Genomic DNA, 25485 nt, shown 5'->3' on the forward strand with positions numbered 1-25485 from the left:
ATGACTCTCAGCTCTCTTTCAGGCTCCGCTCAGCCACCTATGTTTCTTCTCTCATTCCAGACTGTCTGGCTGCAATTCAGGAATGGTGTGCCACCAATGATCTTTGCCTTAATGCCAGTAAGACTGAGATCCTCCTCATTGGGACACCCACTCCCTCCTTTCCTCTCTCTCCATCTGGCCGTCCAATCTGGGCCATCTTCCTGCTCCTTCCTGTGAGCCTAAGAAAATAGGTGTCATCTTCAACTCCACCCTGTCCTTCTCTCTTCACAACTCTGACGTCTCTAAGAAGTGAAACTATCAGCTGCACCTCCTCAGAGGTATTTTTCCTTTTCTCACTTTCCCCCAGAAGCTCACTGTCTTCAGAGCTTTGGTCCTCTCTAGGCTGGACTATTACAACAGCCTCTTCCTAATCTTCCTGCCTCTACTCTTCAACCTTTATAACTTATCCAGAACAGGACTGCAAGACTTGTATTTGGCCTAAAGCCCAGGGATTGCATCTCTCCAACTCTGAAATCTCTTCACTGGCTCCATGTGGCTGCAAGGATCAACTTCAAGATCCCCGGCATAATCCACAATGCTTTCTGGGGCCTGGAACCGCTCTACCTCCAACGTTCTCTTCCAAAACATCTTCCTTCTCGATCTCTCTGCTCATCCACCTCCAACTCTCTGAGGGTCTGACACATCTCCAAGCAGAGAGTTGGGGGCAGATCTTTCTCCTCAGCTGGGGCCTCCATCTGGATCAGCCTCCCTGCCTCTCTCAAACTTGAGCAGAACTAACTCTGGTTGTGGAAGCAACTCAAGACCTTTCTTTTCACTTCCGCTTTCTCTCTTCCTCTCCCCTGCTGATGCACCTGACTGCTCTGTGCACGGGACACCTGGTCACCATCTGAGCTCGGCCCAGGCTCAGGCATGTCCAGTTGCCCTTGCACTAACCCCGGGCTCCGCAGCACTTAAGGGTCTGTATCTGCAACCCTACAGTCCCTTCTCTCTGCACTTATGAGTCGCCGGCTGGCTGCACTTGTGAGTTAACTGCACTTCCCTCTTCGCCTCCCCTTGGCCCTTCTCCCTTCCCTCTTCCTTGCACTTGCGCGATTTGAATGACACAAGGCCTAGTAAGATCATTATTGTGTCCTCCCTTTGTTTCCCCCTCCTTGTCTTGTCACACCTAGAAACACGTGTGTACAGCCATGTCATAATTGGAACATCATATCATATCATTATTAGGAGAATGAGAGATTAGTTAGTATTCAAGGTAGTAGACACCAACCTATCTCATCAATTGTGATGTCAGCATAATTGCTGTGCAGAGAAATTGCAGACATACATAGATGTGATATTTTCAAGATTTAATATCTGTACTATCTTTCTGACCATTCAAGCCCCCTGAAGAAACTGAAGACAAGATTGTGGCCTGCAGAAGGAGGACTTCAAAATGTTTTAGAATTAATAGCAATCCATCCACGTTTTTATCGTAGCTGAATTTTACCAGCTACATTTTACCAGCAATTTTACCAGCATGTCATCATTTTTAAAAGACCAATGGTGTTATTTTTAAAAGGTGATGTTTTTGTAACTGGAATTGAAGCAACCACATACTTATTTTGCAAAACTGTTCCCTTAGTGATGGCATTTTACTGAGAGGATGGATGAAATAGAGCTTGTGATTTGGCAGCAGAAATATAAGAAATCCTGCTATTAAATAAGTTAGTGCTAGCATCAAATCTGAGGTTGGTGGTGTAATTCCTTGAAGTGGCATACATTCTACCTCCAACATAAATAGAAACCAAAAAGAAAACGATTTCATCAAAATGTATCATAGATAGAGTCATAGAGTTCTTTATAAGGCCCAACCCTATGAAGGGAAAAAAGAAGCGGGACATAGAAAGATGAACTTTTCACAAACATCCAGGGCAGAAACAGAGATGGTGAAGAGGATACCGCAAGGACACACACTGATTCCAATGACAGAGCGAAATACGCCATTTTGACAGGAAGCCTGAAGCCATTTGTGAAGTCTCCATCCAGAGTTCAATCAGAGTAGAAGGGTGTGCATTGCTTAGATGCAGATCCGGATTTCATTCAGTTGGATTCGTTTCTAGGACTGGCTGAAGGCCCTGCTAATGTCCAGATGTGATAAGAGATATGCCACAGGGGCCTGCACATAATCCTACTGTTTTGTGTCCTCTTAAGACACATTTAAAGCAAGTGAATTGAAACTTAAATAATTAACAAATTAACTTGCACTGTTTCGAAGGAAAGGGCAGCAGATGATATTGACTTTTGGCGCATGTTTGAGAGGATTGTATACTTTGTGATTACCATAGTATAAATAAAAGTCCTGGAATAGCTCATATGTTGTATTTCTTAAATGAAAATAAGAGAGGATGAGAGCATAAATAGCATTTCAGTAGTCACATGTGAGTGGTTTAGATAGCCCCTTACTTTGCTTTATTATCTTAAGTGTAATTTCCAATCTACTTATTTCAACTGCAGTGAACTTTAAAACAGGACATAAATTAAGGAACTCCAGAGAACATTGAGTGACTTGTTGATAGCTGAAATATTTTGAGTTCTTAATCTCATGATTATGTTACATTTCAATGCAAACTGATTGCGTGTGATGTTATAATTGCATATATATTTCTTCTTATAAGGTTACTCAAGCGTTACTTAGAATAAACATCCACCCATTGAAAGAAGGGTGCATATTTGTTTGAAATAACAATTGAAAATTGAATTGCATTGTTACTTGGTTATAGAAAGAAAGGATCAGACAGACACTGTCGGCTTATCTTTGTCAATAGTGGTCCATGTGCATTTCTCTTGTATTAAGAGTGGGAAGCCACCTTTCAATTATTTAGCAGACTAAAGATGTAGCTTTTACAATGAATAGCATTGTTGTTAAAACACATTGTTTGTAGTCCGATTGTTTATTGTCCAATAGTGTGGAATGAGATTGTGGTGTGTTGGGCAATTAGACTGAGGTTATCCAAAAATGACCTAAAATAATTAATTAATCTTGTTTGATGGTAGGTTGTTACCTTTTCCAAAAATGAGATCCTGCTCATTTGAAATTATTTTCAAAGACTGAGGACTCAAATGCAGGGATATGTCTCTAGGGGGCATTAGAGTTTACTCGGTTGACACACTTTGAACGAGAATTGCACAAAGTAAAACGTTCAATGCTGTGTTAGTCCAGTTTTAAAATCACACGGGATACAGGTTTTCATACCTTTTATTGAACTAACTGAAAATACTATGCAGAGATGAAACAACGCATTAGATTACGAAGTCCCACAGACTCTTTTGTCAAATGGTGCAGTTGGAAATGATTCATAAAAAGAAAGCTGTTTGTTCACAAAATGAAAACAACAAAGCATGTTAAAGTTCATTGACTGCAGGAGCAGCATGCCTGGAATGTGGGTCTGAAAACTGCAGTCAAACCCATGCCTGTCCAAATAACATCCCCTTTGGGAATGGGCAACATGTGACACAGGCCTCTAGAAGAAACAGGCCTCTACCAAATGCGGGAGTTGACATTTCAGAAGAATAGAGATCATTTAATTAGAACATCCACTAAAGAAATTTTATTTCAGCACTACAAAAAGTAATTTTGGAAATATTTCTACTCATTTGTTAGGAAATAGAAGCTGAACGATCATCCATTCTTTATTTATTTCTTTTTTATGTATTTAACATTTGTAGAGTACACCTAACCCGCAGGTATCTGGGCGCTGCAAACAAGGTAGTACAATGTACAGGTGTTACCACAGGCAATAATGTGAGACATAGGATTTACAGGTAGCCAGATTATGACATTGCAATTGAAAGACAGACCAGAAACAACTGCAAAATGAATTGTTAATTCAGTCAAATTGCACTCTTAATTTGATTAGATAGCTGCACCATTATTTAAGTGTACTTAAGCAACAAACTTGTCACACTGTAATAGATTTTCATCTGGAAGGGTGTACATACAATGATGCAGGTAATTCTGTTGCTAAAAGCCAGGTCTGCTAATTCAACACCATTTTCAAAAAATGCTCCTTGCCAACATTGGAGTGTCCCATGTGCCTTGGCAAATACAGCCTCTTGGCACACTTACCGCCCGCCCTGCAGTGGCAAAGGTCAGGTTCAAACATCACACGCACCTTTTTGGGAGCAGTTCCTGTATGCCAAGGTGACTTTAAATCTTCTGCACCTCTGTTTCTAATAATTGTATGCTTTAGTCAGTTTGGTGGCACTTAATATTTGAATATAATCTGCCTGCTTTGGGCATGGTTCCTCTTAAGAGCACACAATTATACAGTAACAGAAATGTCATAGCAGGCTGTCTGCGAATCCTAGATTCAGTGCCGCAACCAGCAGAGACATTTTGTTCCACACCAGTTCATATTCACATTTCCACATTTCCATTCTGCCTTGGATGTCTTCTGTATTCACCTCCTTGGCAAATAACTTTGGGATATACTGTATCCCTAACAGAGGTCTAAGGAATTATTTTTGTTTTTCTGACTTTCCAGAGAAGGAGGGGGTCTTCCCTTCATATAAAGTCAAATTCTCAGATGGGATTAGTCCATAGAAAGCCTGTTGTATGGAGTTCACACCAAGCTGTTGTGACACACGTCCTTTACCTTCTGGCTGCATATCCAGAGTACATTGCTTTCAATAAATTGGGGCCAGGAAGTGGTAGAGAGCCATAACAGAATCCAAGATGATAGCACCCTTCTCTCAGACTACCTCCCAATTCTGACTTCTCTAGCTCTGCCACCTGTCTACTGATGTCAAGGGGACTCCTGTGTTCAGCACCTTGGTGTGTGGGGCTTTTAAATACTGATTCCCAAGAGATCTCTTGGTGAGGGATATTATGGGCCTAATTCACAGAAGCGTTTTATAATGGTGAAACACCATTGCGAAACGTTCTATGAATCAGGTCCTATGTCTTGAGAGGAAGGCGTTGACCTTCCTGCAGGAGGGTCAAAATGCAGATCCTGCCTTCGACATTAGTTACACATGGCAGCTGTGGAGACATTAAGACCATACTCCAATACATATCAATCCTGTCAAAGCTGGGGCATGAACTGGATGTAAAGGAGCCCCTGTTGGTGCTAGTCAACTTTGTAGGAGTGTAAGTGAAGATCTGAAGGAGTCACTGTGTCCTGGTGACAATGGACTGGACCTCCTAGCAACCCAGAATCCCAGAAGCAGCTTGAATCCTAGTACATTAACTCGAGATGTTTTCGAACCAGATTGTCCATCCTCAACAACCTCAAGCTGCCACGGGACCCATGACATTATGTGTTTTTAACTTTGAACTGCTTGTTGCTCATGAAACCCATCATTGTTTTGTTCTATGATCTGCACATTGCTTCCAAACTAGGTTTGTACTAAAACATAATAGTAATAATAATAATAAGAGCTAAGTCAAACATTTCTCCAAATGTAAGAAGATGCATGATTCACAGAATTGCTATATTTGTGAGTTAACTTCAAAATATCAGAGGGATTGAAGCAATATATAACATCAGTTGCATGAAAACAGAAAGCTACCGACTGCTATGCAGAGAAGCATGCAAATATATTTTCGCAGCAACTATTTAATCTGTTGCTACCCAAGCTTGTGCTAGACTTGTCCCCTGAGGTGGCAGTGTTGGGAAAAGAATACAAAGGTCAGAAGATCATCATAACCACATTTACATTTTGGTAGAAATTTCAAATGCTGTCTGCTAAATTCCCAATTACTCTTATTATCTTAAACATTGCATCCAATGTGTTCAAAAGAATATGAATATACTGGCCACTTTCACCCAAAATATAGTACAGCTTTATTTCTATAGACAAAGCTTTGTGCTCCGGAAGAAGCCCAAATGATGATAACAAAAAGTACACATTGAACGTGTTAGAAAGAAATCTCTAAGCTGTTCTTTTGGTTTACTAGTAAAACTGAATTTCCTCTTGTGAGTCCTTACCCAGGGTCTCACAGAACGTGTGTGCTTGAGAGGCCATAGGCTGTTCAGGGATAGCTTGCTTCAAAGTCACAATGCACCCTGTGCGATTATCCATTCACAGTCAATTGTCTGTGCTCCACTGGTTGGGGGGAGGTCTACTGATTTGTTTACAGTGCAGCATAGCTTTATGTATCCAGGAGGTGATACTGTACAGACACAGAGTGCAGGGTCTAGCAAGCCAACATTGTGAACTTTGAGAATGAGTGGGATATGGATGTGGCTATTTTTGGTCGTGGTTTATGGAAACCCCAAAGAAAAAGTTCTGACAGTATTATGGAAGGGTGTCTGGATTCTAGGCCAGAATACACATCGAAATGAAAGCCCACTACTAAGTCCAGGGTAGTTTCATTATGGTGACCCATTTGAGAATCAGCCGCAGCCAAAATGTTAAATGGATGTAACCCTGTGAATGAGGGCTGAGCTGGCGGTCACTTACAAGGAAGGCCATATTAATCTGCACCTATGGTTTATTTATGGAATTTTGAACTAATCTCCTGCAGATGATACCTGTGATGAATCAGGGGGAGTCCCCCCTTTAAGGCTAGGGAGGTTAGCCCACTCTGCAAAACCCTCCCTATGGGTAGCAGCACATTGAACCTCTCTGGGAGAGACTCCCCCTTAGAGGACAAGGACTCACCCATTCTCGTAAGGAAATCCCCAAAACTGTGCATAGTGCGGCCTAAATGGGATGCTCTAAAATACCAGAAACATTGAAATACCAAGACTGTGACAAAGAAACACCTAAAAGAGGCTATAGTCTTATGGAAACAAACATGTCCTTTAAATTAGAATATCCAATCCACTGGGAAGAGTACGTTGATTAGCGTGCAGTCAGAGAGACGAGAGAGAGAGTAATGCATACACAGGTCTGGGAAAGCCCCAAGCTGCGTAATACCTGGAGAAGATGGAAACCAGGAAGCCTGTGTGTTTCAAACTTGCCTGATATCGCAGAGTGACAATCCAGAGCTACAGCAAACCAGAAGTCTGAGAATCAGACAAGTCAGGAACACAGGGGAAGGTGGTGGTGAGACTACAAAGAATGAATCGTGGTGGACAGGTGGTCCACAAACCATTGCTGATACCACCACCAAATGCAAGTCACATGGGTCTGGTCATACATTGGAGCATCGGGACACTGCGAGAAACTAAGAGAACGCGTGCAGAGAAATCTCAATGAATACAACGTGCTCTATGACCAGAGAGATGGTCCCTGAGGAAAAAGGCTCCCAAAGACATTCACCTTCAAGAATGAAGGTAACGGGGAGAATGGAAAATACAGGAAGCCAAAAGGCAATCATTATACCGCACAAGCAACTTGTCATAGTAGGAGCTATGAAGCAGAGTTAACCTGGAAACAAATGAACTTAAAATGTTATGATACCACAGAAAGAATTATTGAAAAGCTGAAAAATGAGAAAGAAGAACAGTGGTTAATAATACCCTGGGAAAAGGGGGGTAATAAGTTGATATTCTGCACAAGAAGAATATAATACCAAACAGAAAGAAAGGTCTGAGCCAGAGTTTAGGGTAACTAAACAATGGGACCACATACATATTCTAGTAGACCAAAACAAGCTGAACTGCAATTACCCATGGAGGAAAACCTATCAGAGCAGTAATACCTTCCAAGCATATGCTGAGAACAGGAGCCAGTAATATAGATCTTATAAGAGATCCCCAATATTGATTCCCAAAGAAGAGGGATAACTCAATAGCCCAATGCTAGAATTAAAGAGAGTCATACAGGAAGTCACAAGAGACTATTTGTGCATTATGTATTAAAGAGAAGCCTACAGTCTGATTTTAGAAGTTCCCTCGGGAGAAGGGAGTTATTCTCCTGACCTAAGTTAGTCTTCATATTGGTAGGGTCAGTAAGTATAATTTTGGACAGTGGATTAATTTCTTTGGACGTTCACGACTGATTGACGGTCACCTTAGTTAGTAACATAGGTAGGGACCAAACATAGTGAGAGGGAAAGTTAGGTCTTACAATCTTACTTTAATATAATATTGTGTACCAGTTCCTCAGAGAGTCTGTGTCCTTCTTCTGACTCCCACATAGCCCAAAGGTTAAGCAATCTTTCCTTCATACCCATAGATGTGCTGTTAAGGTAGTGCTTACTTATGGCTCAGATACTGGATCACCTGGTGGTATGCCATATGGACATTGGGCCTCATTACGACCCAGGCGTTAACCATGGCGCTATTAGCGCCATGGTTCACGCCGGTATTTTACCGATTCTGCCATGGTGAATGGCGGATTTACTGCCCCATTCCAAGGTTGGCGGGACGGTAATTCCCCATTCACCATTGGCCCTTCCCGATTCCCATTTTTGCCCCCATAGGGCTCAATGGAAATGGGGAAGGCGGCAGTTACGGTACCGCAAATTGCGGTACCGTAATTACCTCCGAGGTCCCTTTGCGGGTCCAATCCTTAACGGCTGGTACACAACCAGCTGTTAAGGTAGGGACCCGCAAAGGGACCTCGTAATTAGGCGGTAAGGGGTTAACGACGCCGCCACCTTTTACGGCGCCGTTAACCCCTTACCGCCTGGGTCATAATGAGGCCTATTGTTTGGAGAGCCACCCTGCTCCACTAAGAGCAGGGTGGGCATCAGTGATGAAAATGATATGCCATTCTCTCGTCATTGCTTTGTTGATCAGTCTCATGGGGATAAATATGAGCACTTCAACCAGATGTTTGCCTCTTTTTTTGTGACCACTATGAGGGGAGATCCTGGGTGTAGGCCCATGCAGCCAGTTGTGACTGATAACATAATCCATTGAAGACATTCCAAAAGTCCAGGCCTGCTTCAGCCTGATTCATGTATGGATGCCAAGTACCTACTTCTTTCTGAACCCCAAAAATACAGAACTATTGCTCTCCACCAACAAGAACAACACTCGTTGTTATGCCCTTATCATTCCTTGTAAACGGTGTAATGTGCTATATGTGGCTTGATTGTTTGTGTCCCTCACTAACCTAATCACAATTCAACTTCTACCTTATACTAAATTGCTCCCAGGTTCACCCACTCCGATTCTGGGCTCTTAGGTGTGATCCCATGTGTCCCACTGTCATTTTTCCCTTGTTTGCCCACTGTCATCTTGCCCCTATGTGCCCCACTGTAAATCCGCCCCTCTGAGGGTGTGCACCCTGCTGTGCCCCAGTGATGTTGATCCCTGGCAACCAATGTCATTAATGCCCTACCATGTTTTGCTCTCTTATGCTCAATGTAATTCATGTGACTAGAGATATATCACACCTGATAGCATGCTGAGTTGTTCTTTGGGATTCCAGCAGGACTCTGATCTCTCTGGAATTGTTACTCTGAATTCCCTGAGCTATTCTTACCCATGGTCTACTTGGTACACAATGCTGCATGCTCTGTAGATTTTTCACTCCTCACTGTGTTCCCCAAATCTCACAAAAGGACCAGACAATGCATGTTGCTGACTGTCAGAGATAGAGGTCCACTCCAGGTTGCCACTGGGTACCTTCTCACACGTACCTTAACTGAAGGAAATTACTAGCGAGATGGTGTCATAACCACACTGCATTAATGTTCCAAATGAGATACTGGAGACTCCATCAACCTCCCTGCACTAGTCTTCTCAATCACTATGCTCAACCACAGTATATGTATACCAAATAAACCACTCAAACACTACATTTGAATAACTTTCCTAACAAATATCAAACAATCAAACCCTAAATCACAGTACAATCAACTTACATATCAACGTCCCAGCTAATGCAGTGTAGCATAATGGACTCCCTTCTGTACACAAATGCCTATATGCTTGTGACACAGGACACCTACGAAAATACTTTCTCACTGTGCTCAAGGCACTTCCGGTCTACACGCATCAACACAACAGCAAAGCTATCTTTCATGTTCCTGCTCTCTCCACTTACCTAACCCACTCTCCATTCAGATCCTGAGAGTGTCTGGAGACCCTGCATATGGCAGTGGAACATTGTATAAATCCCACTTTAAAAAGATATATTATAACATGACCTAATATAATTGGTTATCTGCCATGAAACAGGTTTCTGGATTCCACATGGACAGCCAACTTGCCGTTAAAACACACAGCAGAAACACAGACAACATGATCCCAACCTTCTCTCCTGTGGAAAATCAGCCCTTTCTACTAGACAGTAGCTTCCGATCCATCATAAAGGTAAGGGTGCTGTCTCACCTGTCCAATGAAACATAAAAAGTCCTGCAAATATGACAAAATAATGCCAACACTCTTTAAACCAAATTAGCTACCATAGAAGGGAGCAACAACAAATTCAAAGCCATGTAATCGAGCTTCCAATCATCCACATCAAATCAAATAAGGGAGCAAACTAAGGTGCACGAAGAAAACAGCTTTATTTACTCCATGCGGCCGGTAGACGGTCCACAGACATACTCAATCACTTCCTGGTAGACGAAGGATTATAAACTAATACAAATTACAACGTCATATTCATGAAAACAATATTCACACGCTACCATTGGTTGTCAAAATTAAATAATCTATACCATTATATATGTTACTTCTTATGATTGTATAATCATTATTTTTGAGCCTGCCCAGGGTCCCTCCCACCATGCAAGACATCATATTTTGGGCATCATCAGACCGTGCTCCAATTGATTGGCACCTCAACATGCTGGCATCATTACAATACTGGTGTCTGCTACTGATGTGGCCTTGAGTGTTACAATTATCCTCAACAGTCCAATGAACTTCTTGTGGGAAAGGAGAGATTGAAACGTTGTCCTGGCCAAAGAATTTACAAACTCACTCCTATCACATCATCCCACGACACGCCTAAACTTCCCAAACAGTTTGCTCAACCTTGGACAGCTCGTCCTGTGCTTCATTTGATACATACTGCTGCTTGTAGGTGTTTGGTCTAATTAGGTCGTGACATGCACTGCGTGTTCATTGTAGTGTGAGGCCTTTTGCCTTACATGTATTCAACCTTTCAATGTGTTCTTCATGCATGAGTTAAATAAATTGCTTGCACCATTGGGGCCGCTACGGGGACAACACGGTGCAACACATGTTAGAATCCTTATCCTGCGCTTAGAAACCACTTGCTGGTATTAAGTGCGTTATTAATGAACAAAAATTAATACAAATAAATATATATATCTTGCTAGTGCTTTATTGGCAACTTTACTGTGTGCACCTTCCAATTCCTTGCATATTTATGTCTGTTAGCAACACAACTAACTTTATTGTGTCTTGTCTAAACTGGAACCATGGGAAAGTCCTATCCATGCAGTTTCAGCTATCCTCTCTTTCTCTCAGCCTGGGCACTTTCAGTTGTCTGGACACCATCATTAACTAACAAAAGCCCTATTAAGCTATTTAAACTACAATGCTGTGCCTTTTTAATCCTGTGCTGTGCAGGGCCTTGGAAAAGAGAAAACATGTGCTTATCTTGTTATTTTATAATGCTGCATTAAATGCGTACCCTACCTGACTGTGCATGCCACCATACACTACATTTCCTATCTGTGTTTCCAGCAAACTACTCCTGCCTATAATGTAGCAAACTAATTCCCTACAGTGTGGGAAAACGAACTCTATTCTGCTTGTGTTACCTTCTACATGGCAGTGGCATGCACAAAAGGACACCTTATTCTAGTTTTCTTACTCTATATTTTTGCTTTCGTTTGGGGACTGGCGGGGTGTGGCCCTGTACATCACTAGTGTTATCTGCAACATCACAGCCACAAGCCAGATGCATCTCAAACAAAACTGTTATCATGTATTTTCCGTTTGACCTGGCGTCAATGGCAAAATATCTGTGGATCAGTTCATCATTCGAAGTTGCAACTATTAAGCAGCAGCAGCAATACTAAAGACTATAAAACGTCTTGAACCTCAGCATCAGGCTTGCACCCATCCTCATTAAATACAGAAAATAAATCAGTATCCTTCACCTCAAGGATTTCTTCACAAACCACAAGCTACGCACCCTGTACCCTCCATACCATCCAGCCAAGTATTCCTCATGAAATCAATCCTTACAATGCACCCCCACTGTTGTAATTCTCACCATTTTTCAGCACCGTTATACATTCTTCATTAACTTTAAATCGTATATATTCTTTAATCATATGCTGGTAATAAACGCACTGTTGTTGTCGTCTGCAACCCCCTTCCCCTAACCAATGACTGTATCGCTGTAACCCTTACTGATGCACTGCACTCTGTTGCTTCTCAAAGGCAGATATGCGCGCAATAAACAGTCCAAATAAATACATTAATAAATAATAAAATACCCCCAAGTGTATATACAAATATTCCTGTTAATAGCCTCGTCAGTGACCATATAATGTCAGTTACCCTGCAGCCCCATTCCTTTACATGTTTGAGGATCTACTCGCTGAACTTGCAGTAGACTCATGACATACAGGGGGAGTACATTATCCCCCAACCTGTACCTCATGCCTAACCCCGTAGATCACCTATGTCAGATGTCAAATGCAAACAAATATTTCCAACCTCAAAGCAAATAAGTACCCACCCCCTTGCCACTTGATATTTTCCATCCTGCTTGTCAGATGGCATTGTCTTTTCCAAAGTTACATTAAACACACAATTCAGCTGTATTATTTTAAATTAAAAAAATATATCAGCTTTGAAATACAATTTCAAGTATGCAGTGCTTCAAGACTTGCCTTTGTTCCATGAGGAGTCCAATGGAGGTCAGTGTGAGGAGTATGTATCCAATCCTTACTAGAATAGTTGTATTTGAAAGAGCCTACAAAACAATGATATTTGGAAGATGGTTCATTAAAACACATATCATAGATTTGTGTTTTTTTTAAATCTGACACATAAATAAAGAAAATGCACAGTTACTACCACGTTAACATGTATTCTACTTCTGGAATTGGTCTTATATTAGCATCATGCACTGCTTAAGAGGATTTCCACACTAACACTGCCCACTAGAAATATGTGATGTTTGTTGAAACATATAGTTTGTGAATTTTAAATATGTTGTTTCAATACCCTTGTATGGCAATAGTGTGACTAATTTTTTAATATTAACGTAATATTTCTCGACATAACCTGGCCTGGAGCGGGATCATGTCTCATCTGAGAAATGATTTGCTAAAATTCCAAATTTGAAGTGTTCAAATACAGATTTCTGCCCAAAAAAAAACAAAAAAACACTGAGGCGAGAGAACATGTTTTATAGACTATATCGAAAATAAATGGCTGATAATTAATTTTAGTAACAAAGTTAGTTTGGCTCGTTTGATCAAATTCATATAAATTGCAACCCATACATAGGCTACATTCAACCGTCTGCATACTATGGAGAGAGACTCGAGAATGTTATCAATAAGTGCATTCAAAAGTGTCGTAGAACTTCAGCAGCTTAATTGGACATACAAATGGAATTGGTAACATTTTAGAACTTGATAAAAACTCATATTTTCTTCTATGGATGATAAAATTCCCAAATTACAGCATGAGACAGGGTAAATGAAGAGACATATACAATTTTTCACTCTGAAGAAACTATCAAGCGTAAGAAAAGGTCAAATGCTAATAGGGCAATATCAGACCGCAAAGAGAGAGGAGAGTTCAATGCCTCTATCCTGATTCAGATTTCCTCTGTTTGTCATTTTGTTCCATCTTGTTTTTTACTCCATGAAAACCTACAGCTTCACTAATGGTGGATGGGAGTAGTGGGGTTTTGGGTTTTCAGAAAAATAAATGTGAATGGTCTTGTGTAATACCCTTCTGCCACTTTTGGTGGCAACCTTGTACATTGCTCTGTAAGAAAAAAAGTTACATTAGGGGGACAGTGGGATAGGCATATGTAAGACCTTTAGTATTGATGGGTGCAGGTCAGAAGTGGCGGGTTCCTATGTGCCAATCTGATTTCTGTGGATTTGGTGGAGAGGCTTCAGAGCATTCATAGGGAAAAGCCTAAGATCTGATAGACTAGAGCGCTTTGGGTTTGGTTAGCATCTGTTGTAGAAAAGTTGTAGAAAAGCATGATAGGGCCAAAGAGGAGAGTTTATTTGTGGATAGCTTAGTGTTGACGTGACAATTGCTAGGCATGTGTTGGATGTCTGTGTGGGATGTCTGTGTATAGTGTAATGTGGTAGGAGAACCTAGAGTGGTGTCATTTAGTTGTGGGAAGAGGCGAGTAATCCTTAGAAGGCAAACAACCTGCAACCATGCACTCCTTTTACTGACCTCTTGCTGACCGGTCCTATTTCTCTATCTCACATTGCCACTAAACATTTATTTCTCTCCCTCTCTCTCTCTCTCTCTCTCTCTCTCTCTCGCTCTCTCTCTCTCTCTCTCTGTCTCTCTTCTCAAAACAAAAACAAGGGTGTTCAAATTGGCAGATGAGGGAGAGGGGCATTCTGGAAATTCCACTATTTATCATAAGCTACATGTTAAGGTTGCTAAGGGAAAGGGCTGATGGACATTTGAGGACCATGAGCACCCATTCATATTCCTGAGTATGTTGGTCTGCAGGCAGAAAAATAAAATGCCTCACTTTTACATGCTGTGGTAGTGTGTTCAGAAGTCTGCCAGGTCCTATGACCATCAGGGCCATGTAAGAGCAGGAAATGAAATCTGTCAGGCATTCGTCCGGTGGTCAGGGCATGGGCCTGAAACACTGCCAATTTCTTCCAGATGTCTACCTTGCTGTCTCCCACAAGCCTGTCTGAAACTCCTCTCACACCAGGAATATAGCCACAGGGTAAAATGAATTTCCTCCCTCCCCCACTCCCACTTGCCAGGACAAACCAGGTGTGGTGGCAGCACCACAGATTCAATCATTTAGGGCATTCTGCAGGATGAAATAAGAAGCAGAAGAGATAGAGAGTGGAATTATGGAGATCTCAGATTGCAGACAAGACTGGGGGCACCATTCCACGAAATAAAGAGTGTTCTGCAGCTGCAGGAAAGTAGAAGATAAACACGCTAGCACTGAAGGAAAGGGGTTTGGGATGTGGGAGATAGGCTGGGCAGTCCAAAACACTCTACTCAAGAGTGCTTTGGTTAATTTACTGAATTAACAATGATAATCTATTGGGGAAGTGACTCCTAGGGCCAGGGCTGGGACAGCAGCTACTTGATGTGCCTCCCTGAGCATGGACAAAGTGAACTCCAATAGGCCTGTTACTCCTCAATAGGCATGATAGTTCCCTGGTCCCACACAGTGGACCATTTTCCAAAGGAAAGAACTTCAATACCATCATGCTTCAGTAAAAGCCACCTTTCTGGTGTATTGTGTACAAGTACCATAGAAACACCCTGGAAGACAGAGATGGTATTATCATGTGCAAGTTTAATATTTTTTCAACTTAGATGGTGAATAATGTAACCATGGGAGTATAACAAATGTGGGCTATTTATTTACTGTATGTATTTATTTATTGGGTTTTTATAATGTGCCTATACACAATGCATTTCAAGGTGCAATAAAACGGGGGGCAGGGATGACAAAAACAGAAGTAGTCCTACTAGGCCTTGTGACATTCAGATCGTGCAAGTGCAGTCATAGAAGTGCAGTGGAGGGGAGAAGTGCTGGAGGGTTAAGCAAGTGCCTGGGGAGGCTAGGTGGACAGAGCCCAGGGACAAGAGAGTGGAGGGGCAGAAATGTCCAAATGCTAAATTGGAGGAACAGGCTGGCAGGGCTATGGTGGTGCAGGCCCAGCCAGGCTAGTGAAGGGGGAGGGAGTGAAGAAGGGCAAGTGCAGGTTGGGGGGCATTAGAGGAGACCAAGTGCAGGGGTAGACTGGTAGGGGAGGGCCTGGTGCCCTGTAAGAATCTGAAGAAACCAGGCAGCCTGTCAAAAGCCAAGGTGAGAAAATAGATCCCTGAGCCTACATTTCAAACACAACAGCAAATGTAAAAATACACATATTCGACTTTCCCAGAAAGAGGAGAAAACAGCCTAATTTGTAAACACAACAGCACTGTAAAAACACACAGATTGACTTTCCAAGAAAAAGGGGGAGAAAGTCTAATTTTTAAACACAACAGAAAATGTAAAACGCACAGATTTGACTTTCCTAGAAAGAGGGGAAAAAGCCTAATTTATAAACACAACAGCACTGTAAGAACACGCAGATTCGACTTTCCAGTAAGAGGGTACGCCCCCAATTGCAAACTAACACAAGTCACCTAGTGCCAGAAATGGATAACAAAGTGTGACGTGCAGCAGACTGCAACACTTAGCTAATAGGAGTAAAAGGAGAAGAGGAACAGATAAATAGGGAGCAGTAAGGAACTGTAAATCCATTAACAGTGTGAACCTAAAAGCAAGACTGGAAGCAACAAAACCATCAATCACTAAACTAAGTCAGCATAGAAGAAAGAACAGATGCAATACAAAACTGGATCGTGAAAACATTGCATGACATTGCACCGGAAAAAACATCTCCCGCTAACAAAAAACTGGAGCAAGAATGGTTGAAAATACCACAAACAGAAAAGAAACGTGTACCAAAGACAGATACAACTATACAAAACCAAAATACTCAAAGCAAAAAAGACATTAATCAAACAGCACCCAGAAGGAGATGTTCAACATCATAAACGATTGAAGAAACCTTGCTGCATGCAACAACACATCAAACTCATCACAAAAACTATTCAACAACCTTGCAGACAAGTTAAAAAAAACAAAAACATCTAGCAAATCATTGATAGCAAGCTGAAAATCACCATCAACCACCTCAAAAAGCCAATACCGGAAACATCTACTAGACTAAATCACTGCACACCAATCTCGACAGAAACATTCAACAGCCTAGTGAGCAAAAGCAACAGAGTTAGCTCTCCAGCAGACCACTGCCCACCAGACTATCTTTTTATTTTTAATATAGTTCATTTGTCTAGCATGCCATATGACCATGAAGCTTATGGGTGCAGATAGAACATACAACAACAGAGACAAAGGCTGGGACACACCCAGCCTACACATGCAGGGTGCCATGACAAAGCAACACAAATTGAACACCAGCAACTGAATTCACAACAGCAGGACAGACAGATGCATTATCTAAACAAAAGCATATTTAGCTTTTTCACAACATCACAGTGGATCTTATGTCCCTAAGATCAGGTGGGATGGCAGAAAAAAGGCACATTTCTTGACTAAAGTCAGTATATAAGTGGGAATTTTGAGCAGATTCATATTGTTTGATTTCAAGAACCTTGTACTGGATTTATTAACCAGTATTTCACTCAGGTATGAAGGACTTCATCCCCAGTCAGACATTTATGAGTGATCAATAAGAGGCAGAATTCAATTCTCACCTCTATATGCAGCCAGTGTAGATTGAGTCGGGCTTCAGGCACATGATCTCTCCTCTTAAGACCTAAAATTTCCAACCGCACTATTTTGAAGAGTTTGTAATCTAGCACACTCTGACTTGGATATGCCCACTAGCAGGTTTCTACAGTAGTCCATGTTTGGCCCTATAAAGGCTCTTGCTACAGTTAGACTGTTGACTCAAGAGATATATGGGCAGAGCTGTGCCAACAACTTTATATAATTGGCGGTGGGGGAGACTAGACCACTCAAATGAGCATTCATATTCAAGTTTTGGTCTATATAGACCCCTGGGGTTTTAACTTTTTCTTTGGTCTTGATGTCTTAACTTGCCACTCGAAAGTGATAATAGTCCATTCCTAGTTTACGTATTCTAACTTCAGTGCCAATCACCATCAACTCAGTCTTTTCCCTATTAAGAGCCAAACCAACTGTTTTTTCATTGTCTCGCTGATTGGCAGATAATGGGATGACACATTGTGTGTCATCCGCGTAGTTTGTGAAGCCAACACCATTTTCTTCCAGAAGATCAAAGAAATGCACAGTAAATATATTATATAGTGAGGGTGATAAGCAGGTACTATCTCTAGACAGGTGGCGGCCTCACCCAGAAAAGACCTACAGAATATTTCCTCAACCTCTTCAACCAACCAGCCTTCAACAGGAACCTTGCTATCTTTCAAATCGGCATACATAACACCACTCCTTAAAGAATCATCAGGAAACACGAAAGACCTTGCCATCTACCGGCCAATCTCAAACATCTCATACCTGGCAAAACTACTAGAAAGCTAAGTCTATGAAGAAATCCTGGAACATATAAAATACAATTGGATACTAGAGGAGGCACAAGTAAGTTCCAGACCCATGAGAGTAATGGAAACTGCATTACTATCTATATGGAATGATCTAAAAAACAACACAGACTCCAACATCAAATCAGGACTAACACTACTTGACCTGCCAGCAGCCTTTGATACAGTCCACCACAAAACACTCATAAAAAGACTTGAAGCTATTGGATTTGGCAGCACAGCACCCCTCTGGCTCTAAAATCCTTCTTGACTGAAAGTACAGAAACAATTCGGATAGCACCATTCGAGTCATGACTTTGTGAAATGACATGTGTAGTCCCACAGGGTTCATCACTATCACCACTACTCTTCAACATCTACGTGACCTCCCCCATGATAAAACTCATAAAATAACATGGCTTCACCTGATACAGCTCTGCAGCTAACGCTCAAATCATCTATAAACTCAACGCCAGCGAAGAACAAAAATCAACCCTTACCAACTTATTCACTGAACTTAACCAGTGGATGAGAACCAACAGCCTAAAACTCAATATGGACAAAAGAGAAGTCTTGACCGCACCCAACGACCCATTGAACAATCACACCATTGCATGGTCTACCAAACTGGGAAACCAACCAGAACCGTCCAAAGTGGTAACAAATCTCAGAATACTAATGGACAGCGAAATAACACTAGAACCACAAGTCTCCTATGTAGATAAGAAATGTTTCTTTCACTTACACCCAATCAAGAGGATACTTCACTTCTTCACCTTCCCACAAAGAAAACTAGCCATCATCTCTCTCGTCATGTCAATATTAGACTACGCCTACAACATCTATCTCGGAATGCCAGAATACCTTATGCAAAAACTGCAACAAATACAGAATGCAGTAGCAAGACTACTTGTTAGACTTAATAAGAGAGAACACATCACACCAGCACCGAGAACACTATGTTTTACCAGTCAAAAAACAATTATTTTTCAAAACAGTCTGCATAACAAACAGAGCAATAGAGGGTCAAGGAGTGGAATTCAGACTGGGAATATTCTCCATCTACAAAGCAACATGAACAGGTCCAGCAATGGCATCCGCCTCTAACCGATAAAATACACAAAACACAAATTCTGGGGATTAACATTCTCCTGCATAGCAGTGAGTCTTTGGAACTTGCTCCCAAAGGAAATACGAATAACAGAAGATCACTTAAAATTCAGGAAACTTAAAAAAAACTCTTTAACTAACCAAGCTAAAGAGGGAACACTGGTGAAAAAAAGTCACCAGCATAACACAATGAGAAACTCTGAAAGTGAACACCCAGAGAAATAAAATACTCAACCACAAACACCCTAGACTAGGATCAACCCAATGGATCAACCCAACACACAGAAAAAGACTCAGATGACCGCTGGCTAACCCCAATAAATCTCTCTAATACTCTGCATACTATAAGGGTACAGAAAAATGATTCTGACACAAAGGTGGAATGTTTTGAGCTAAAGGCTTTTATTTTATAACAAAAGAAGAGAAAACCTATGTTTCCTTATTCCGAAAAACGGGTTTGTGCCTGAACTAAATATCTAAGGTGACTGTCAGATGTCTGTTAAAGTAAAAGTGTCCACCGTCCTGTGTCAAGAAAACCTTACTTCCGTCCCTTACACTATAAACTAAGGAATAAAGCAGTACTGTTCTGGTCCCAGGTGAATGTCTCCCTTCTCTTAGATTATGGTCAAAGTTCCATACAATAATACCTTGGTGGGCCAGGAGAATGCCTCCCTTCTCCTGGCATTCAGTCTCAAATAACCTGAGGGAAGTACTCCCTTCCCCAGGTATCAAACTTCCAAAGAATTTTTACTTTCTCGGTGGACCAGGAAAATGCCTTCCTTTTTCCTGATGTTTGTTGTAAGTCTCAAAAACCCCAGGGAATTACTCCCTTCCCCAGGCTTGTTGGACCTTCCGCCTAGTCGGAGTTGCCAGGCAAAAAACTCCCTCCCTTCCCCTGGATAGCTTCTTTTTTGGTTTAGCCCACCGGTTTCACTTCCTTGCCAAGCACTGCCACAAGGAAGATGACTTGTATCACACTCTTGGTTTGGGTCCCAGACCTTGGTTACTCTTCTACTTCTTTTGTTTGGCTCACTGGTTCATTTCCCTGCAAAGTACTGCTATAAGGATTATTATCCATATCACTCTCTTGGCTTGGGTTCCAAACCCTGGTTTCTCTTCTTCTTTTTTAGATTGGCCCACTTGGTTCACTCTCGGTTTGAGTTGTGACCCTAGTTTCTATCTTTATGTCCATTTGGCTGCCTCGCTTGCCAAGTACTGACACACGGAGGATAGCCCTGCTTGTTATGTCCGTACAGGGTTTTGGTCATCTGTACCTTCCAGCCCCTACCAGTCCCAGGCCTATCCAATTACCTTGCCTGTTCCTGGGATGCTTGGCCAGTTTTTCTTTCTCCCACTCCATATGCTGCACAGGCATCTCTGTGTCTCAGTGCCTTCAGCTCGTGGATCTCCTGCCCTTGGACCGACGGTATGGAAGCTGCATCTTGCATTCGCATCCCCACCTGCCAGCTTCACAGTACTGTCTGGATGCCATTGGATGCCATTGGGCAAAGGAGTCTTGGTGTCCTCTTGACTCAGAGAGTGGACTGCTCTCAACTCCATCCTGGTCTTCTCTGCATCTCATTTGTGCTTCCTGGGCTTCACTGTCTCTTGTCCTGGTTGGCTATGTCTCACCAATAGGCAGTCCTTCTTTAGTTTTTATGATGCAAAAGGAACCACATCTCCACAGAAGTCTATACCACTTCAGTTCCTTCTTGGTATTGCTCTTCATTGTTTCTGTGTCCCACCTCACCTTTTCAGAACCTTGCGGTCATATACTTTACAGCAGTACATAGGTCTACTGTCTACCAAGAGGTTATCAGAAGATACAGAGGCTAAAGTGTGGGGGGGTCTGATGTTCTCATAAGGGCTATAATCTATATGGTCATCCTTATCCCTAGTGGCGAGTCCCTTCCCACAAGATCCTCCTGTGTTACGCCGGCCCCGGGGGACTATCAGGTAGCGGCCTCACCTCCTCATCAGAAAGGGCTCCCCTTCATGGAGAACTGATGACACCCAGTGTTTCATCACAATACTCAACCTTCAACACTGAAGAAACTAGACACATACATTTGCCACAAAGACAAAAACACCACAAACTAGAAGCACTCTACTTACTCTACACAACTAATGATAATATTTTATTTGTAACACGCTCGTACACAGGTGTTTCAGAGCATGACAAGGTGAGGGAAGGTAAACAGGGGAGAACACAACAGCGATCTTACTAGGTCCAGTGACATTGAGAACGTGTAAGTGCATGGGAAAAGGAAAAGGGAAAAGGGAAAAGTGCATGCAAGGGGGAGGGGAGTGGAAAGTGCAGAGCAGAGGATAACAGATAAATAAGTAAATAGTAATAAATAAAACCAAATAGATAATAGAGGCAATAAACCGTAGTAGTGCAGCCAGCAAGTGGCAAGTTCTGTGTTTACGGCAACAGACTGGGTAAGTCTGAATGAGTGCAGAAAAAGAAGAAAATGGGGTGGGGGACTGTATGGGTACAGATACAGTCATTAGTGCAAGAGATGGCCAAGAGGCAGTGCAGGAGGGTGGCAGGGTGAGAAGGTAACTGGGCCCAGCAAGGGAGAGGGGGAGTGAAGGCAGAAGCAAAGAGTAAGGTCTTGAGGTGCTTCCGGAACCGGAGATGATTCTCCTCAAGTTTTAGAGTGGCAGGGAGGCCATACATAATGGGGAAGTTGAGAGATTTGGATAGAAAGGATTGCTTTAAACTACCTCATTTGTTTTAACAAATGAAAGTCTTTTTACAAGATTCTTGTGGATTTGTAATCAATGGTGCATGCATGCCCAGGTCAAACAAAACAGATACGTGGTGATGTGTGTGTTTTAAAAGTCTCTGTGTAACTGTAGCATTGAAAACTGTGGTGAATAGTGTGTTGATTATTTTTCCTCATTGGAATTTCATGGAAGTATATCTTATTTTTCTTTCAATTGATTTGATTATTACTATTTTGTTAATACACAGATCTTTTGTGCAACCCTGTGTGTTTAGTGTCCTGAAATTGGAGGGAGTCTGTAAGGAATCAAATCTGTTAAATTGGGCATCCCTGGTTCTTAAAAATAATCCTATTAAACTAGCTGTTCCCAGCGTAACATACGCCATTCTAGCATATCCTAAAGGTCAATATTGCTCCGTAATTCATAGGGTCACTTCTGTCCCCCTTCTTAAATATCACAATTACCACTCATTGCTTTCAGAAAGAGGTCATAAGTCCCTGTGACTTATTAATGGGAATTGAAAAGGATAAACATATCAGATGTTATGAGAGCTATAAACTGTATAAGAACAGTACCAAAGTTCCGTCAATCACACAGGCCTCTATGAAGTGTCTTTTTAGACACGTAATTGTCAACCGTGTACCATTGCAGAGTGCCTGTCATGGCATCCATTTGGGTAGTAGCATAATTACAGCACCTAATTTCAGTTTTAGCTTGTGACGGGCATTCATCCTACAGCTTTTCGCTCTTTAGAGACTGAAATGTTGAGCTGGTAATTAACTGTACATTGACAGTGGAACTGCTGTTCTCTGTGTGAAGAGAACTGTGAGTGGAAAGAAGTCACTTTTGAATGTTTGCGGAGCTGCTGTGCCCTGTGTGAAGAGAAGTGGCGGTGGAAACAAGTAACATCCAAATGTTTGCAATAGTGGACGGTGAAGGTGGCCACATAGAACCATGCTCATTCTGTTTGTTGAAATGGTAGCTATATATAAAGAACATTTCTGCACGCCTGTTGTGTGGTGGGTGAAAACAAAGTCCCCCTGAATTAGTTCTTGCACGATTAAAACATCCTACAACCTGAAGGAAGCCACGTTCCCGCTCAACTTCTTGGGTGAGCAGGAGAGTCATGAGTCCTGTAACCCAAGGAGAGGGGCCCGTTATGGACACTTAACCCATGTCCTAGGATAAAGGCTTTTTGTGAACACTGCCAACATCTAAACAAGTACATTTTAGAGAGACCTATTGTGGACCCTGCCTTGATACAAAGAAGACAGAGGAAGAACGAGCCTCGATACAAGGAGAGATAGAGGAAGGTATGTCCAGGATGGAGCTGCCATGAATTGTGAAATACAAGGAACTTTAAACCTTGACAGACCTAAGGAACTAGTTTAATTATTAAGCATTAGAATATGGATGGGCTTTGTAGTGTACAATTTGAACATTGACTTTGGTGAAATCCTTTGAACTTTGATGTTATTAGAATAGTTTAGCCATGAGACTAAAAGTCATTGTTCTAAGGATTGGGACATTTTTGTTGGCCACATTAGTTGGACATTTATCTATGGACTAAGTGGGACGGGGGAAGAACTTGTTAGACTAGCTTTTGGATCTTATGTTCAATCCTACAGCAATCACAAAGGTATCACTATTGAGTGCAACCCATCCTGACACAGTTTTATTAAGAAGTATGTCTTTAGATATCGAGTGTACTCTAGTGCCTCTTAGGCATTTATTTAAGTATAACCCTTACCCTTCAGTTAATTGAAATAAATATTTTTCGAGCCATATGTCAAGAGTGACCTGTAGCATTACGTTGAGATTCACACAGTGTGCAGTCGCCCTGGTCCTTTTCTAGGTAAGAGATTCTGGCCAGGCTCCTTGCAAAGCTTTGTGCAACAGCTAAATAGTTGGTGTTCACATGATTTAGATGGAGAAATGTAAGTCATACGCCCAGGGCTTAGTACCAAAATTTGCAAAAATAATGTAAAGAAATTCAGAATATGCTACAAAACAAAAGAGGATGGGCGGCATTAGCTAAACATGTTGAATGCATTTTTCTTGTCTGAGCTAGGGCATCAGAAACAACTGGGTAGTGCAGTGGAGGGGCTCAAATTGGTCATTGCACAAAAATCTTATTGAGTCGGTGGAGAATGGGAACTATGCGTGCTCGGAAAGAAACCCTGAAATTATCAGGAAATGTCAATGGTGTATTTCAAATTAGACCAAGTTTCTTAATCGCCAGCATACAACATTGTTTTTTAATGATGACAGAGTCTCCATGAGATGGTATAGGATTTCTCTTATACCTAAAGGCACCTATAATCAGGCAATCCAGATTATAATGATTTTGCACTTGCAACGACAAAATGAAAACAATATTTTCAAAATGTACAAAAGCATTTCAGAAATAGAACTGAAACATCACAAAATATGACCTTCTACCCTTATACTACTTTTTGTAAGTAGAACAAATCACAAATCGGTCAATTTCATATCCCTGATTCCCACATGGCCAGTGATCCTGTGTGCCACTCAGCAAATCAAAGATATCATTGTATTGGATCTATCAACAGGCACAATAAGTGCACCATCAATACATTTCTAGAGGTTTAGTAGCTATCTATTACTAGTTTATTTAAGGATACATTTTGCAATATTTACTGATTTGCATTTGAATTTTTTGTTATTGTTGCCAAACATTTTTTTTAATCAATGCTATCATACTGTGCAGGGTCTACCTATTGCGACTTATGTATCATTGATGGTCCATAGGTTGCTCAAGAGTACTTAAGGATTCTTGGATGACAATGGGGAAAAGGGGATTGCTGGATGCTACAGTGGAAGTAGGATATGTAGGCCATTGGCAGGTGGGGACATGTATGGAAAAGACTGAGGACAGATTACCATGCAATGGCATTGTTACTCTTAAAAGAACAATGGTGATATTTTGAGTTCAGTTTTTACTCTAAGCAATGATGTTCTTTTATATCTGCTATTTTTCTGAGTGTCTGCTTGAGACATGTGCCCTATCACCTAAATACACACAACGAGATCTCAGAGGAAAAACTACATCAATCCGAACAGTAGTTGTCATTGTTCGCAAGTATTCTTGCAGATATGAAAGGCTTGTTTGGCCAATTTGATAGGCTGCAAAAAAGCAAGATTGCTTGCTCAAAGATATTTACTTTTGTCTCATCAACACCAGTGCCAAGAAAAAAATGAAAAGGCTGAACGTTTGACTTCTGTCAAAATAGGGTGGGAGAATATATTCAAAATGCACATCAGTAAATATGCATTGGAATGAGGTTTAGAAAACCACCCCGAGTATTATAGACTAAATAAACACTACGCATGTTAACAGAGTAGGCAAAGCGTCACAATACTAGTGCATGAGATTTACAATAGGATGGCAGTACAGGGAAATAGATGCAAAACAACATGACATTACAAATGGTAAAACAGGGTAGACTAACTACACAAATAATGATGACAATCCTGGTGGGAG

General features: G+C 41.5%; 1 protein-coding gene across 1 annotated transcript in view; it reads right to left on the bottom strand.

Moving 5' to 3' along the window:
• The window catches only part of AGMO (alkylglycerol monooxygenase), a 1424437-nt gene that overhangs the window by 557895 nt on the left and 841057 nt on the right, over nucleotides 1–25485 (bottom strand). Inside the window, exon 11 of the mRNA XM_069648601.1 lies at nucleotides 12704–12786. Coding sequence (XP_069504702.1) covers nucleotides 12704–12786 — 83 coding nt within the window. The remainder of the gene's footprint in view (nucleotides 1–12703; nucleotides 12787–25485) is intronic.

This window comes from Ambystoma mexicanum, chromosome 2q, assembly GCF_040938575.1.
Source record: "Ambystoma mexicanum isolate Mex_15411 chromosome 2q, UKY_AmexF1_1, whole genome shotgun sequence".
Lineage (NCBI taxonomy): Eukaryota > Metazoa > Chordata > Amphibia > Caudata > Ambystomatidae > Ambystoma > Ambystoma mexicanum.